Source organism: Nannobrachium achirus, assembly GCF_963921795.1.
Source record: "Nannobrachium achirus genome assembly, chromosome: 2".
Classification (NCBI taxonomy): Eukaryota; Metazoa; Chordata; class Actinopteri; order Myctophiformes; family Myctophidae; genus Nannobrachium; species Nannobrachium achirus.
Genome location: NC_137811.1, coordinates 35,241,814 through 35,257,908, shown reverse-complemented (window position 1 = coordinate 35,257,908; position 16,095 = coordinate 35,241,814). Strand labels below are relative to the sequence as shown.

The following is a 16,095-nucleotide window of genomic DNA, read 5'->3' as shown; positions in this document are numbered from 1 at the left end:
TGGCCTTTTGTTGGAGTGCAGATGGTGGAGCTTGACGCAACGCTGAAGAAAAGTTAGGATTGTCACAGTCCTCACAGGGCTGCATTATGGTTTAGGGTGACGAGGTCAAGACATCTCATCATTTAACCAAGTTGTGATGTCATGTCATGTGTGTTTATTTGAATGAAGAAGAAAAATGTGGTGGGCTATGAAGAGAGTGGGAGGCAGATGGCGGAGCCAGATAGCGAGTAAAATGTCTTCAAAGTGTAAATAGTTTTGAAAGCATGGCATTTGGGAATGTGTGACATTTTGCCAATGCATATTGGGTCGCATGAGACTTGCATCACGATGCTAAATGCAATGAATCAAACAGTGTTGGCCTCACTCTCCTTATCAACAGGGCTTATATTGGTGATGAATATCTGGAGATGTTCTGATGTGTTAATCATAGAGCTCTGAAAGACAATCCAGCCTTAGGCCTGCCATCTGCACCGACGGCTGCTCCACCAGGCTGCTGAAAGCTCCATTTCTACCACTACTGTTACTGCTACTAGTACAACTTCCATCCTTAGAGTAATTCTACTAGTGCTGTTAGTCCACGTGAGGAATCGGTTTTCAATACCAGTCTAAATTATGCCATCTTTGAGGGCACCCTGGGCCTTGGAATCCTAATTTGTTCTGTGACAGTATTAGTTACTATTAGCACTAATACTATTACTTAGTTGTATTTATTCTTCTACCACTAGGAATCAATGATAACACTTATATTTCTACTTCTACAATTAGTACTACTAATTGCCTACTATTACCTACTATTACTAGTGCCAGCAGTAATACTGTCACTTTTACTGCATTTACTACTACTGTTAAGATTAAGACTTTATTTGTATGACATGTTTCAAGAGTTATAGAGTCCTATTGATGATACAATATAAAAGTGCTAGCTATAATAGGACAACAGTACGGTAAAACAAGCCACGAGGAAATACTATAAAATGTGTACACACACTACCGACATTACTGGAGGACACATTACTGCAACTGTCAGATGCCTCCAAAACAACCATACGAATAGTGACGGTGAGGTTGATGACATACTGAGGTTTCATATACTGTAGTTAATGTGTCATTTAAAGCAGTGGTTCTCAAAGTGGATTCCAGGGACTCTGTGGGTTCCTATAGGGGTGTCTAAATGGACCCATACAAGCCTGTCACTGACAGTGTACAAATGGAACCAAATGAACCCGTACACTGTCAGAGCTAAGGGAGGACCTTGACATTTTAAAGTTTGAGAAACACTGGTGTAAAGTGTTAACTATAACAGGAAAACAGTACAGTAAAACAAGCCACGAGGAAATTCTATAAAAATGCACAAAAAAAACTACACTCTCTATACAATTTACAATTTTAAGCATTTAGCAGGCACTCTGAATCCAGAGCAATTTGCAATAAGCAAGGACAGCACATGGTATAGTAACTACATTACAGTATACGTAGCTATGACATAAAGGAGGACACGTTAACTGTCAGATGCCTCCAAAACAACCAATGTGAATGGTGACGAGGTTGATGACATTATATGGCACACTGAGGTTTCATATACTGTGGTGTGTCACGGTGCCAGAGCAGCGCTAACAGTGACTGGCGTTGATTGCTCATTGGATTACGTATGACTGTGATAATGACTGACTCCACTGAGGACTGAGGAGGCACAAGCAGGTGCTTGACTGTGTGTGTGTGTGTGTGTGTGTGTGTGTGTGTGTGTGTGTGTGTGTGTGTGTGTGTGTGTGTGTGTGTGTGTGTGTGTGACTGTGTGTGTGTGTTGCATGCGTGCGTGTGTGTTTACATTGGTGGTCGAGTGTGCACTCATTTGCATAATGCCTTGTGTGACAGGGCCTGCTACACTATAACTGATGTCATCACTCACTCACTCATCATCTGATGATGCTGATGTCACTTTGTGTTTTGCAGCGGAGTGGCGTGCAAAGGCTGTCAAGCTGTCTGGGTGTGATTGAGCGCCCCCTGGTGAAGCTGCCCCCTGAACCCTCTCTGTCCATTGCTCCCAGTCAACATTTCAAGGTGAAAACCAAATCCAACCAGTCATTCAACATTTTAGTGTAGATACACTTAGTTAATAAAACATGTTCATGAAGTTTAAATGTGGGTTTCTTTAATGGAAATGGATACCCAAATCAGGCTGTTAAGCTGCTCTACATCGGTGTTGCCCAAACATTATTATTATTTTTGTTTCAGGGGACCCATTTTTTAAAGAAGAAAAACCATGCGACCCAATTCACACTATTACATTTGTAGTCTACATACTAGGATGGGAACCCTTATGTGTAACTATACCTTTCGGGACGGGAACCCCTTTTGTGTTTGTTGTCGCTATGTACAGTATATAGCAACATACAGTTTTATAACATTTTTTAATAAATATCTGTGGTTTTTCTGAAAATTTAGGTCAGGATTTAGAAGGCGTGTTTTAGAATCAGCCTCACGTCTAAATGGGTTAAGAAACAGAAGGACCCCAAATCTTCATTCTATTATAGTTTAGATAGCTATCATGCAGTTTACAAGTTGAACATGACTTGATTCATTGTGTGTGTACTGTACAGCACTACATTGACTGAATGTCTTTATCTGTTCCAGAAGTCTATGATACGCTAACCAGACACCATGTGGTGTTTAGAGCTGCTTGTGCCACTATTGCTAATAATCAAAGGTAACGTGTTAATCTTCCTCTACTCCATTTGATGGTAAATTGTAGAACCTATTACAGGTACTGTAAGTGTACAGTATGTTGTTAAAAGCCCTGTAGGCTATTCTTATAGTACTCATTGCTATAGATCGTTTGTTAAGTCAGTGGTTCTCAACCTTTTCAGGTCACGACCCCCAAAATAATCATATTTTGACTGGGGACCCCCCCCCCCCACACACACACACACACCCTGACGAGCACTAAGAGTGTATACTGTTCTATTGTGATAATAGCCGATCTACATGCATGTAGATCGGCTATTATCACAATTTCTGCCTCTAATATTTGACAATTTGGTCCATGTCATTTTAGAGGTATCAAAAAGTCCTTAAATTGTCACTTAAAAAATGTGCTTACATCCTACATTTTGTTTACTGTTGAGTGAGAAAACAAAACCCCCTGTCTCTCCAGATATTTAGTAAACAGAAAATACATTTTCAGGTCGGGATATTTGCTGTATCACTTATACAGGAAAACCAGTGAAAGTGATGAAACAACTAGTTGACACAATTGTAACTGGAACACTATACAATATATGCTGATAACTGGGTTCTCCCTGCCTGATTGGATGAAATTGTCAACCCACCACAAGGTCACACAACTCAAATCTAACTTTATTTATGAAGCACATGAGCAACCATGGCTGACCAAATTGCTGTACAAGTTAAAAATCTGAAAACAAAACAGCAGAAAAAGGTTGCAAAGGAGGGAAAAAAAACAAGCAATACACAAGCAAAAGACAAAAGACAGAAGGTTACAGCAGCAATACACAGCAAGGGGCCAGGGTCAGCTAATATGATTAAATGTCAGGGAGAAAAAGTGAGCGAACATTTCAAAGCCTCTGTGGCTTTGTTTGCTCTACTTTCGCATATTCTTGTGGCAAAAATGCAGTGGGCTTGTCTTCTCTCCAGTACAGGTTGGCTGCCCTCCATTTTGATCCAATAATGTATTTAGTCTTCAGGCTGAATCATAGACAATGCTTCGTCCATGGGAAGTTTTGTTCATTCTATCTCCCTATGAGAGTGTCTCATGGATGCCCTGCGCTACAGCCTCTGCCTCTCTCTCTACTTGTTGTCTTTGGGCTTTATTTCTTTTCTACAACAAGACAACATCTCCATACAAGAGTTGGCTATGAGCAAAAGTTGACACAAAAGTTGCTACTTTTGCCTAACAATGTATCTGTTCATACATGTAAATAAATATATTTTAGATATGCATTAAAATTGTAACATGTGTACTTCAGCCAACTTTAGGAGTAGCAAAATGGTTCTCTCAAACAAGATTTCCACAATCTCTGAATGCTATGGATAGTCTGTAAGTTAACTGTGCCTCACACAATGTGTCATTTCCGTTCTTGAAAAATAACATGGAATAGAACAGAATTTCCATTTGCTAGATAGGCTTTGACTAATTTGATTTATAGTAGTACTTATTTATGCGACTGCAAAGGCAAAACAAAACATAAGTGGGTGGAGGTAAGACACTATTTTTCAGCGCTTCCGACAGATTGTTAGGCGGAAGCATTTGAAAATTGTGTGAGCCAACAGTCTGTCGCGAGAGATTAGTGAAATAGTGAACAGTGAATGTTTCTAATAATTCAATACTTATTAAACCACTGGCCATTCCTAAGCATATCACCTTATGGATAGTGCATCTAATGGGCTTGCTTAATCTCAGTGCATCTCACTATGTACACTTGTCTCTGCTCTTCTCTTAGATGTCACTTCCCAGTGGAACGTATGGGTACCTCGAGACATCTCCACCATGACTAACTCCTGCGTTGTCATCCCATGTACCTTTATGTATCCCTCTGGCATCAGGCCGTACCGTGGAATTCACGGTATTTGGTACTTCGGTCAACCCTACCCTCAGCTCTTCCCGCCAGTAGTGTACAAGTCACGCACGGATGTTGTCCATGAGAGCTATAAGGGCCGCACCAAGTTGTTGGGTGACTTACACCAGAGGAACTGCACTCTTCTCATCAACAACATTGGCACAGAGCACTCAGGGAGATACTACTTTCGCGCTGACCTGGGCGGCGCCAACATTTACACATACCCAGATTTTGCTGAGCTTAAAGTCCTGGGTAAGTTGACTGATTGGACACAGTACGAACAGCATTGCATATCGTCGTTGTCAGGTAGAAACCTTGTATCTCCAAGTTTCAAAGTTGTATGTTTTTTCGCGAAGTAAAGCCCTGCTTCATCATACAAGGCCGTCGCACAAAAGTAGTGAAAGCAGCAGATCTACAAGCACACAACGCCTTGCACCGCGAGGCGTTGTGTGCTTGTAGATCGGCTGTTTTCACTAGTTTAAATCATTTTTTAAATGATGAATGCAAAACGAACGGTTTTGGACATAAAAGGTTTTCACCCGACAACGATGATATACAGTTACATCTTCAGCGTTGATTTAGGAAATTATTGGAAAAGTTTCTCCGAAAGTGTACAAATTGACCCAAATGGACCTGTGACCCTACACTCTGAGGATTGTACTGTGTGTACCGCAGAAAACTCGCCGAAGTAGCCCAATATAATTGCCCTTTGTATCTTGCCTTCAGATCAACCCAACATTGACGTCCCAGAGGAGATTGTCAGTGATGAGAACCTGGAGCTGACGTGCTACGCTCCAGACAACTGTCCAGAAATGGCTCCAGAGATCCAGTGGATGTACACCGACTATCTGCCTGACCCGGAGTTCACCACTGACTACATGGAGGAGAGCAACACGGCGGTGCTCTCCAGTACTCTCACCTTCACCCCCAGGCCCATGCACAACGGACAGCTGCTGGGCTGCAGGGTCTACTACCCCAACACCACGCTGGCCTACGAGAGGCTCATCTCCCTAGATGTCAAGTGTAAGAAACCCATGTTTCATATTCAACTTAAGCAAACGCACCGAGGAACCCCTGCCTGCACCAACATGTCCTGCGTCAACTCACTGATCATTTCCATCCCGTTTTTTAAATTTGACCTTGATTCTTAGCTTGACCTTTGAATATTTGGACCCAAAAGTTGATCATCTCTCTGGGGAAGATCCTTCCAATGCTCTTGAAAATCTCTCTATTGCTAACAAACACAACCCCCCACCCCCCTTTTGAAAAATAGCAGATCAACAAGCTCACAGATGCGACGCATTGTGAGCTTTTAGATTGTCTATTTTCAAATGGCCAAAATGTACACTAGTAACTAAAGCAGGGGTGGGCAACTTTGATGATGGAGAGGGCCACTATATTTTTCACACTCACTCCAGAGGGCCACAATGCATATACAGTCAAAAATAGCCGCTCAAAACACATCGCAGTGCGGCGCGTTTTGAGCTTGTAGATCTGCTATTTTGCTTTTTGCTATCAAATGTTATATACAGTATGTTAACTTTATGAACTTAAATACAAATACATTGGGCATAAAAAAAGACTACTAGTCATTAAGCTACTAATATAGACTGAAGTAATTAAAGCGGATCATGTTTGAATGTTTAGAATTGTAACACCTGAAGTCTATCAGTTTTCCAATATTAACCTGCGGGCCGCATTAAGTGAAGGTGGGGGCCGCATGTGCCACCAGTTGCCCATGTATGAACTAAAGTTTTAAAATGAATGTAGTGAAGTAAAAGATATTTGGATCCAAGGTGTAGTGGAGTAGAAGTAAAAGTACTGAACATTTCCAGTAAAGTAAAATAAATCCTCAAAAGTGTACTTAAGTACAGTACTTGAGCAAATGTACTTAGTCACTTTCACTGCTTCTCTCTGGCCTCCCAGACCCTCCTCGCTCGGTGTGGGTGAACGTGTCCTCGGAGGTGATGGAGGGCAGCTCTGTGACGCTGCACTGTGAGGTGGACAGCAACCCTCCCCCCAGGATCTCCTGGTTGTTCGGGGACCAGGAGCTGCTGTGGGACACGGCGTCCAACGCCTCGCTGTCCCTGGACGACGTGACGCCGTCCCAGGAGGGACTCTACACCTGCGTCGGGGACAACGGCTACGGCGCCATGAACACCTCCATGTACCTGGCCGTCAAGTGTAAGTTGACAGACTCGTATTCCCAACCGATGCACTGTGAAAAGTAATGTCGCAGTAAGGCAGGTCTTGTACTTGATTACGGGCCATGTCGTGCAGTGAACATGGCTGATCTGCAAGCTCCCAATGTGTCATGCTGTGACACGTTGTGAAGCTTGTAGATCTCATATTGTTTTGTGAGCGACACCGGTGCACAAATAAGTATAAATCAGGCTTAAAGGGTGCAAGGGTTGAGACAATATGACACAGCAAATATTCCTGTGTCCCTACAATTATCATGTATGTTCATGTAGAAGTGCTAGCTTATTGTACCATTGTATCAAACCATGAGCAGTTGTGACTCATGAGTAGTGGCTGTTTGATTATTGGCTACCAATCAGGATAGACTACTATCCTGATTGTCTACTCTCTGGACTGAAGACTTTCTTTAATAGATTAATAATGTCCATTATAATTTCCATTATGTTGAAGATGTAGATTTCATTTTTAAGAAGTGACAAGGACAATAGAAAGACGTGTGCCGAACTGGGAAAAGGTTGGTCCTCACACTATAACAGTAAAAGAAAATACACATGAAAAATTCATAAATATAAATTACAAAATGCATAAGCAACCCCTTATATATTACTCTGGGAGTCAGCGAACGATTATAGAATATTTCAAATTGATACATTGCACATTATACATAAGATGACAACACAGCAGTACCACATTTATGTTGATCAGATCTAAGGCTGGGCGATATATCGAAGAAATATCTATATCGAGGTATCAACATACAAGGTATACATTATCGACAAAGATGGCTTGAAATGAGGTATTGGTGAACAACAACGTTATCGAATATCGAAGGTTTTCCTAATATTGCCCAGCCTTAATCAGAACCATCTCAGGACAGAAGAATTAAAGCACTCCGGATGCCTCCCTGTGTTTTACTTGCAGATCCTCCCCGCGAGCCCACGGTGAACGCTTCCCTGACCATCCTGGAGGGCTCTACTCTGGCCCTGCACTGCAGCACGCAGGGCAGCCCAGCGCCCACGCTGACCTGGCTGAAGGACGGCGAGCTGGTGGGCACCATCACTGCAGATGAGCTGTCGGTGCTGGACATCGTGGAGATCACGCCGCAGGGCGACGGACAGTACCGCTGCCTGGCCGAGAACGAGCACGGCCGAGCCAGCAGCTCCCTCAACATCACTGTGGAGTGTGAGTAGTGGGTCCCCTACGCCAGTGGTTCTCAACCTTTTCGGGCCGCTACCCCCAAAATAATCATAGTTGAACTGAGGACCCCCTCACCCTACGAGCACTAAGAGTTGAGGCATTACATTTTGTATAAGACGGTTCTATTGTGACGCATGAGCATGTAGATCAGCTATTTTCACAATTTGCCTCTAATATTCGACAATTTGGCCAATGTTTAATTTGTCATTTTAGAGCTACTACAAAGTCCTTAAATTGTCACTTTAGAAATGTGCTTTTACACTCTATACACTTTAACTTTATGTCGTTTTTCTTTTTTCTTTTTTTTTTATATATATATATATATTTTTTCCATAACATGAGTGGATCAAGATTATAGACATACATATGAATAGAATAAGGAAAAGTAAAACATTAATCAAAAGAAAAATACAAATTACAGACAAACAACTCAAACAATAACAAGACAAGAAAAGGAAAAGAAAACCCACCCACCCCCTTTCCCCGGACCAACACGGAATGTACAATAGTGCATGCCTGTGCTAGGCTGTTACCACTATATAGTGATTTCTTGAATCATAGCCTTAAGCTTATCTGCAATGTCCGACCATATATTAATGTTTTCTTCTTTTGCTCCGTGTAACCTTGCTATCGACTGCTCTAAGTATACTATATCTAGAAAGGTTAAGGCCCACTGGCGAAACGTTAACGTACTGTATGAGGAGGTTTCCACCGCGTAGCTACCATCTTCTTTGCCGCCGTTAATCCAGCAAAGAAAATGCGCTTGCGTATATTGTTTAGTTGCAACTGTGAGACGTCATTTAATAAAAATAAAGAAGGAGAAGATATGATATTGATACTAAAGATAGTTGAAAGTTTTGAGGCAACCATATTCCAGAAGGATGACACATTTGGGCATTCCCAAACCATGTGAAGGAAGGTAATGTCGGTTTGTTTACTGTTGAGTGAGAAAACAATGTTGCACATTAAGTTAATCATCTGGAGACCCCCCAAAATATTTTGCGGACCCACAGGTTGAGAACCTCTCCCCTACGCTACCAGTTTGCTGTGTTCTTTTCCGTCCAAATTGATCTGACATCTTTATAGATTCCCATTTGAACCAAAACATACTGTAAGACACTTACTTACGGGAGAGTGTTTTCTGCCGGTGATTCAGTCCGAGTGTATCAAAGGGTGCGTTCGGAAATAAGCACCGGGTGTGGTTAGGGTTAGGGGTTAGGTTTAGGCATAGTTTTACTGAGGTTAAGGTTAGGGTTAGGGTTAGGGTTAGGTTTAGGCATAGTTTTACTGAGGTTAGGGTTAGGATTAGGGTTAGGTTTAGGCACTCACTACACTGAGCACACACCCGGTGCGCATTTCCGAACGCACCCTTTGATACACTCGGACTGAATCACCTGCAGAAAACACTATCCCACTTACTTACACACATGTTAGGCTGCATGTTATACTGTCATGAGTGTCATCAAAGACATTTAGATACATAGTATAATCATCAGTGTTGGCTAACTCTGAGAGTTTAAAGATCTGTATACCCTAAGCGTTAAACACTTTATTGTGCACTGTTCACACTTTTAATATGTGCATTTCCAAATGCATTGTGCTCATCCGAGGTCATGCCAAGTGATTCCACAATACCTCAGTGCACCATTTGATATTCTTTTCTAATCTACACTGTGTTATGTTTCATTTGCACACTCAGAGTTACAGACCCATATGAGTGCATTTGGTTCAGTCATTTAACTATCTGTCATTTAGCTGGGGACCCCCTGGAACCCCAGGTTGAGAATCATATTCACTATATACCCCCCTCATTTCCCAGATGCCCCGGTCCTGCTGGAAGAATCAAAGTGCACTGTGGTGAGGGAGGGCGTCCAGTGCGTGTGCATGGCCACAGGCAACCCTGAGCCCACCATCGAGTTCTACCTCCCTGACCTGAATATCACCATCAACGAGACAGACGGCCGGTACAACTTCTACACGCACACCGACGGACACACCTCCACGGGCATGATCAAGCTGAGGGAGAAAGGCGACCGAGCAGCCAATGGCAGCCCTGTCAACGTCCACTGTAGCATCACTAACACCTATGGGACGGAGAGCGTACTTCTGGAACTACAGCAAGAGAGTGAGTGGCGATGATGATGATGACAGGCTAATGAAACCAAATAGTGACAGTTTGTTATATTGTAGACATTTGTGGCTGCCTAAAGCACAATATAAATACATGTATTATTGATAAGTAGTAGTGTTACTGTTACTCGTAGTAGTCATCATTATTAGACATTTTCTGACCTTTTTGTTAAATCACCCAAATGTCATTCATAAGTGAATATGATAATGTCCATGGTCTAATCATTAGGCCCTCCTTTTCACTTTGGGTTATTTCAGAAAAGTACATGATGGCGGTTATAGTTGGCACCATTGGAGGCGTGGCGGTCATAGCCTTCATCATTGCAGCAGTGAGATACGTGGGGCACAACAACAAAAAGTGAGCATATATTCACCTACTAATGGAGAGCGTCCTGCAAGGCGTGGGTACTAGACATTTTCCTGTCTTATTTTGATGGAATACAAGGAAACACTTAAGCCTAGTCATCCATTCTAAAGCACACTTGTGTACACATGATTGAGTGTTGGATCGAAGGCTGTGGGAGACAGAGTCATGTATCGCAACGTCTTTATTTGCCATCACCAGTTTCTTTTGAACTCCTTGGAGATCCATTTTGGCTGCCTCGAGTGGGTTAGCAAGCTGGACTAACCATAGTTTGCAGGCACAATTCCCTGCTTTGACACTGCTTTATGCCCCTGACCTGCTATGCTAAATGAAACCCGGGTAGCCCTCTTAACCAAAGTGCTTAATTTTACCTCCAAGGCATATTTGGGCCAAAACAAACGTGCTTCAGAAGAGACTTGCCATTGCGAGTCCCTTCCGAAGCAGACCGTTATCTCAGCAACTAAACCCATGAAAATAACCACGTTGACCACATTCGGCTGTGAGCATAACCTCGTAGAGCTTGTTGTTTTAAAATGGATGCCCAGGCTTGGAGTGTCGCCCTGCGTTAGCGGCAGAGAGAGGCCGAGTCTGATTATGTGACTCCGTCCCCCAGAGAGAATGGCAACCCTGGGCAGGACCTGGTCTGTAAACTGGAGAACCCAGCTTTGTACTACAGCGCAGTCAAGAAGGACAAACAAAGTCTGAGGAAGAAAGTGGTGAGACATGTTGATGTCACTGATTATGATTATTTATGGAGGATGGGTTGGATGACCATTCTCTGACTGTTACCATTAGACTTACTACAATCACTCTGTGTTAAGAGCAGGCCCTATTAATGATGTCCCGTTTTGGGGTTCTGGGCTAGTCTCTGGTCCGGCTTTGGAGCTAGTTTTGTGTTGTGAAACTAAGTGTGAAACTCCATTTAACCTCTGAAAGTGGAGAAATCTAAGCACTTTTAATTCCTAGACCCAATCTCTCCCACTACCATTGAAAGTAGCTACAAGCATGACCTTTCCAACACTGTTTTCTCTTACTTTCATCGCTTCTCTGCGTTTTTCTGTCTCTGTTTCTCTTCCCTAACTCTTGCACAGCTTAAGACAGAGCTGTTGGGCTCAAAGTTTAACTCCATTCTAGAGGAGACCACGGTAAGGTTCCTAAACACATTCCCCTCCAAAAAATGTCACGTCTCTCAGTGAGAGACATCATCCGGCTACATATCGGCTTCTTTGTTCTGTACTGCCTTAGACTTCCAAAAGTGCTCTTGCATGGCTGCGTCACTGCTAACTGGAACTGCTTAAATAACAATCAAATCTCCTTGTCAACACTTACCCTTTCGTTGATCAATAATCACTAATATTGTCTCCCTGGCGTTCGTGACACTCATGTCTTTGACCTGATGTGTCTCTCTGACATCATACTGCAGCTGTGTTGTGGCTCGATCATTCATTGTCTTTCTTTCCACAGGGAGAAGAGGGGGATTACCAACCTGTTGGCTCTCTTGCACACCTGGAGAGGCAAGAGCTGAATTATGCTGCTCTGGAGTTCATCGGGGCCAGGTCCAGGGAGGGGCCCTTGGGGCGGGGGGATGATGGCAGCGACTATAGTGAAATCAAAGCCAAATGAATCGCGATCCTTCCCTGATCCCTCGGCTATGCGAGACGCAGTGGCAGCCATACTCCCCATGCCTACCCGTGTATCCTTCTACTCCAGGGCCATGTACCCCATGAACTGTCTGATTCATCTCAACTGGAAGATCTTCCTCACACGATGACCAAGATCTCGCTTGCTCATTACTCCAGATTTGAAGTATCCCTCCCCCCAACTCCCCCCCCCCCCCTCCCCCCCCACACACACACCTTCCTCATGGAATGCAAGTAACACCACCATATGGGACAACTCATACTTGCTGGGTTGGAGAATGACCCATTGGACAACATAAAAAAGCCCTCTGAATTCTCAGAAATGTCTCTTGCAATACATGGCCTCAAGTCCCTAATGGATGTTGTGTCAGTTTGATCATCCATCATCTTCACCTTTATTGTCATTGTTGCCCATAAGCATTGGAAATCTGAGCCTCTCTTGGTTCTTGTCTAAGCATATTTCATACTCTAGGATTTTCAAGGAGCACATGCATAGTAGCATTGTTGCCTTGAAAACTGTCGTGCAAAAAAGTAAATATTTGTCTTTAGTCCGCACTATTTCAATTTACATCTGTCTGCTACCAAATACTGTGTCTGCTGCCTGTCGAAGTGTCAGGGTAAGGGGTGACTGCGCTTTATGTTTTCTTAGCTATTATTCTTGATTCTGGGCTGAGAGGAAAGGGGTTTGCTTCTCCTCTCAGTCCAGTTATTTTATTTACAGTACATACCAAGATGTCCCGAGAAGATAAATGTTGAAGATGAGTGTCTGGTCTGCATCCTATTCATACATATTATTCCTGCATCGGCTTTTCATATGGTTATATTTAGTGCACACTGTGAATCAGTAGCCTCTGATGGTTAATGAAAATGTTGTGAATCTGTCACCGTCATCTCTGTAGGATAAGAAATTATCAGGTTTTGTACCTGCAGGTGAACTGAAGACGGACCTTGAAAGTCTGTTCAAGAGCTGAACAGTTTTGAAGAGTGTCAGTTTCCAACAATCAGTGTAAAGCAAAGAATTTGTGCTTATAATGTACAATGTACATTGTATAGAGGCAACAAAGAATGTCTTATGCCGATTTCCTAACATCTTTTTGAAGATATCTCCCAAAGCATAGGTTTTATGGGATAGGCACTGGAAATACTGAATTACAACACAGCATACTCCAGTGAAGTACAGTAGTTGTGCAGCCGGCCTAAATGTATCTCGTTGAGACAATGCGTGTGTGTGAGTGCGTGCGTGTGTGTATTCAAACAGTGCTGAGAGATCAGAGGACGCTGATCAATGGGATCTTAAGAGTGTTTAGAGTCCACTTTACCTGAGACTGCTTCTCAAAGTGTGTTTGTACATGGTTGTGGTTGATGTTGATGCTTTAAACTTAATTTATACTTTGAATTGACGTATGATCCTTACAACATGTCGCTCGACAAAAGTTACATACTTTTTCTCTGTAATTTGTGTCAAGCGAAAAGGTCGTGCAAAACAAAGTATAATATCTGATTTTGTTGCGTGCTGGTGTCATGCACTGAAAATAGTAGATCTATTAGTGTGATGTGTTTTGAGCTTGTAGATCAGCTATTTTCAGTGTGAGACACCCACATGCAAAGTATAACTCAATCTTGAATTAGCCTTTATTCTCATGGGTTTGAGTCAAATGACACAAAGTGATACTCACTAGCCAGTTGGCTGTGCTATTCAAAGACTCTTGATCAACTCATGTAATGTAATATCAAAGCTCACTAATGGTCTAACTAGATAATTATTGTGTTGATAATATATTAATAAGCTGTATAAGAATGGGTAAAGTGATGCCAGTATGTAAATACCATGCATGACCTTTGCTAGCAGGCATATATGTAAGTAATCTATATGGACACTATGGACATTGTAATGATTGTCCGTGCCAGCGTGGCAGGTCATATATTTTGGTGACACTTCATACAGCCAATATGTCTGTTAGTGACTCAACGCTTACATTATTTCATAACTAGTCATAATAGCTGATGTTAGGAAATAGCCACACACTCAAAAATAGGTGAATTCGTCAAGCCAGGAACCTCAGTGTCAAAGGTCAGTCAGCTATTAGTACCATATACTGTATATGACATATATATGAAATTATCAAAACAAACAAACAGCCAATAACCAATCTCTATCTCTCTGAATGCCTCACAAGGCTTTATATTTTTTGTAAACACACTGGAGTAGTATCAAGTATGTATTATCTAATCTCTTGTCACATAGTGTTGTAAAGCAAACTTTGTACATTCTATACTTTGTGGTGATCATAATTATTATGAAGAGGATTTTTTTTCTATATCACTGACACAATAATTCTCATCAGGATTTTTGCAGTCTTTCTGCAAATTAGCACTATTATTACTTAATGACAATACGATTTCAGTGATACGGTATGTTGTTTGCTCGCTTTTTTATTTAAAAACATGTCTTTCCCGCCTCAAGCAAATTCATCTGTCTTCACTTCCATGCAAAGATAAATAAAGTGAAAAACATTAAATGAAAAGTTTGGAATTAGTATTATGTTTCATATTCTACAAGGGTGGCAGTTGCACCCCTTAGTCCCTATACTGTAGGTACAAGCAGTGGTGTGAAGTAAGTGAGTATATTTACTGTAATTATGTACAATCTTGAGGTACTTTTACTTTACTGGAGTATTTCCAATTTTCAATACTTCTGCTCCACTACATTTCAGAGGCAAATGTACTTTTTCTTCACTACAGTTATTTAAAAGAATCTCAATGATCTAATTAGTTTGATTAGTTTAGAAACCCTTTAAAAATAACATGAGGCTGAAGTGGTTAATGTATGTCTTGTAATAATAATCAAAATCTACAAACTAAAGTTTTCAAATAATTGTAGTTACGTAAAAGTACAACATTTGCCTCTGAGATAGAAGTACCGGCATACTATAGTATATAAGTAGGCCTACTGCAAATTGGAAATACTCCAAGTAAAGAATACTTTACTTAAATCTTCATAATTACACTAATGGTCATTAAAATGTGATAAAAAATGTCTTCTCACTTTGTGTCTCAGAGAAGTGTTATGGAATGTTCAGAAACCTGCATCAGTGACATCATTGGTTGTTTGGTCAAACCTTTTTTATATGTATTATTGCGAGAACTATGGCTTCTATTATAGCATGCTAACTTTCCAGGAATTTTAGCTTGGATCCCTATTGATGGTCAGGAGAGAAAAAAAGGATTCTGTGATTTACATTATATTTATTTTATAAGATAGATAATATGTATACATTCGTATGTGTGCATTAAATAGTGTTCGGTAACATATGTTTGCGTGTGTCAGCATGTTACATTCAGTCTCTGTATCAACAGTATCCATGCGCGTGCACTCCATCGTTCAGGATTAAGGATGAGATTACAGGATTAGAATGTTCCACTAACTGCACAGAGCCCTTAAATGGATCAAACAGACCGTCAGGTACAATACAGTAGTAGAATCTTGACGAGGAATCTTCAGTTGACGACTGAGAGCAGGCCTTTCAAGCGATCGCATTCTGCCCGTAGTACTAATTTTCAATCCAGTTTGAGGTAAGGTTCAAAATATTGTTGGGTGTCAAATGAAAACCAAATTAATCTTCAGATTTTTACATTTATTTATCGTATTATACTTTTTTTATTCTCATTACTTGACCATGTCAAGCTATCACATCAGGGAGATTAATGGTCATACCGGTATTTCTGTATCACAGAGGGACTTTTATTTTGTGTTTTTGGATCTTCAGTGTAGGCCTGTATGTCATGAATACCATGGCCCACACTGACAGTGGTTTTGTTTACATGCAGGTATCAAAGTGCTATACTATGTCAATTTGCTAGTAGTAGTAATAATAATAAATGTGTGTACATGATGTGTACATGGCATAGAAGTACAATATGCACTACAGCTGACACAATACCCAATAATACTTACTGCCTGCAAATGATATTTATTTCCCCCCCAGAA

The 16,095-nt window shown here is 41.5% G+C and overlaps 1 protein-coding gene across 1 annotated transcript; it reads left to right on the top strand.

Moving 5' to 3' along the window:
* Positions 1 to 2,658: 2,658 nt before the first annotated feature.
* LOC308305092 (myelin-associated glycoprotein-like) lies at positions 2,659 to 12,090 on the top strand (the record flags this gene model as incomplete). Its single annotated transcript, XM_080749754.1, has 10 exons — positions 2,659 to 2,704; positions 4,458 to 4,826; positions 5,301 to 5,597; positions 6,501 to 6,758; positions 7,698 to 7,958; positions 9,793 to 10,098; positions 10,362 to 10,461; positions 11,081 to 11,183; positions 11,559 to 11,612; positions 11,932 to 12,090. The coding sequence occupies 10 exons, from the start codon at positions 2,659 to 2,661 to the stop codon at positions 12,088 to 12,090; spliced, it is 1,953 nt and encodes a 650-aa protein (XP_080605880.1).
* Positions 12,091 to 16,095: the final 4,005 nt, after the last annotated feature.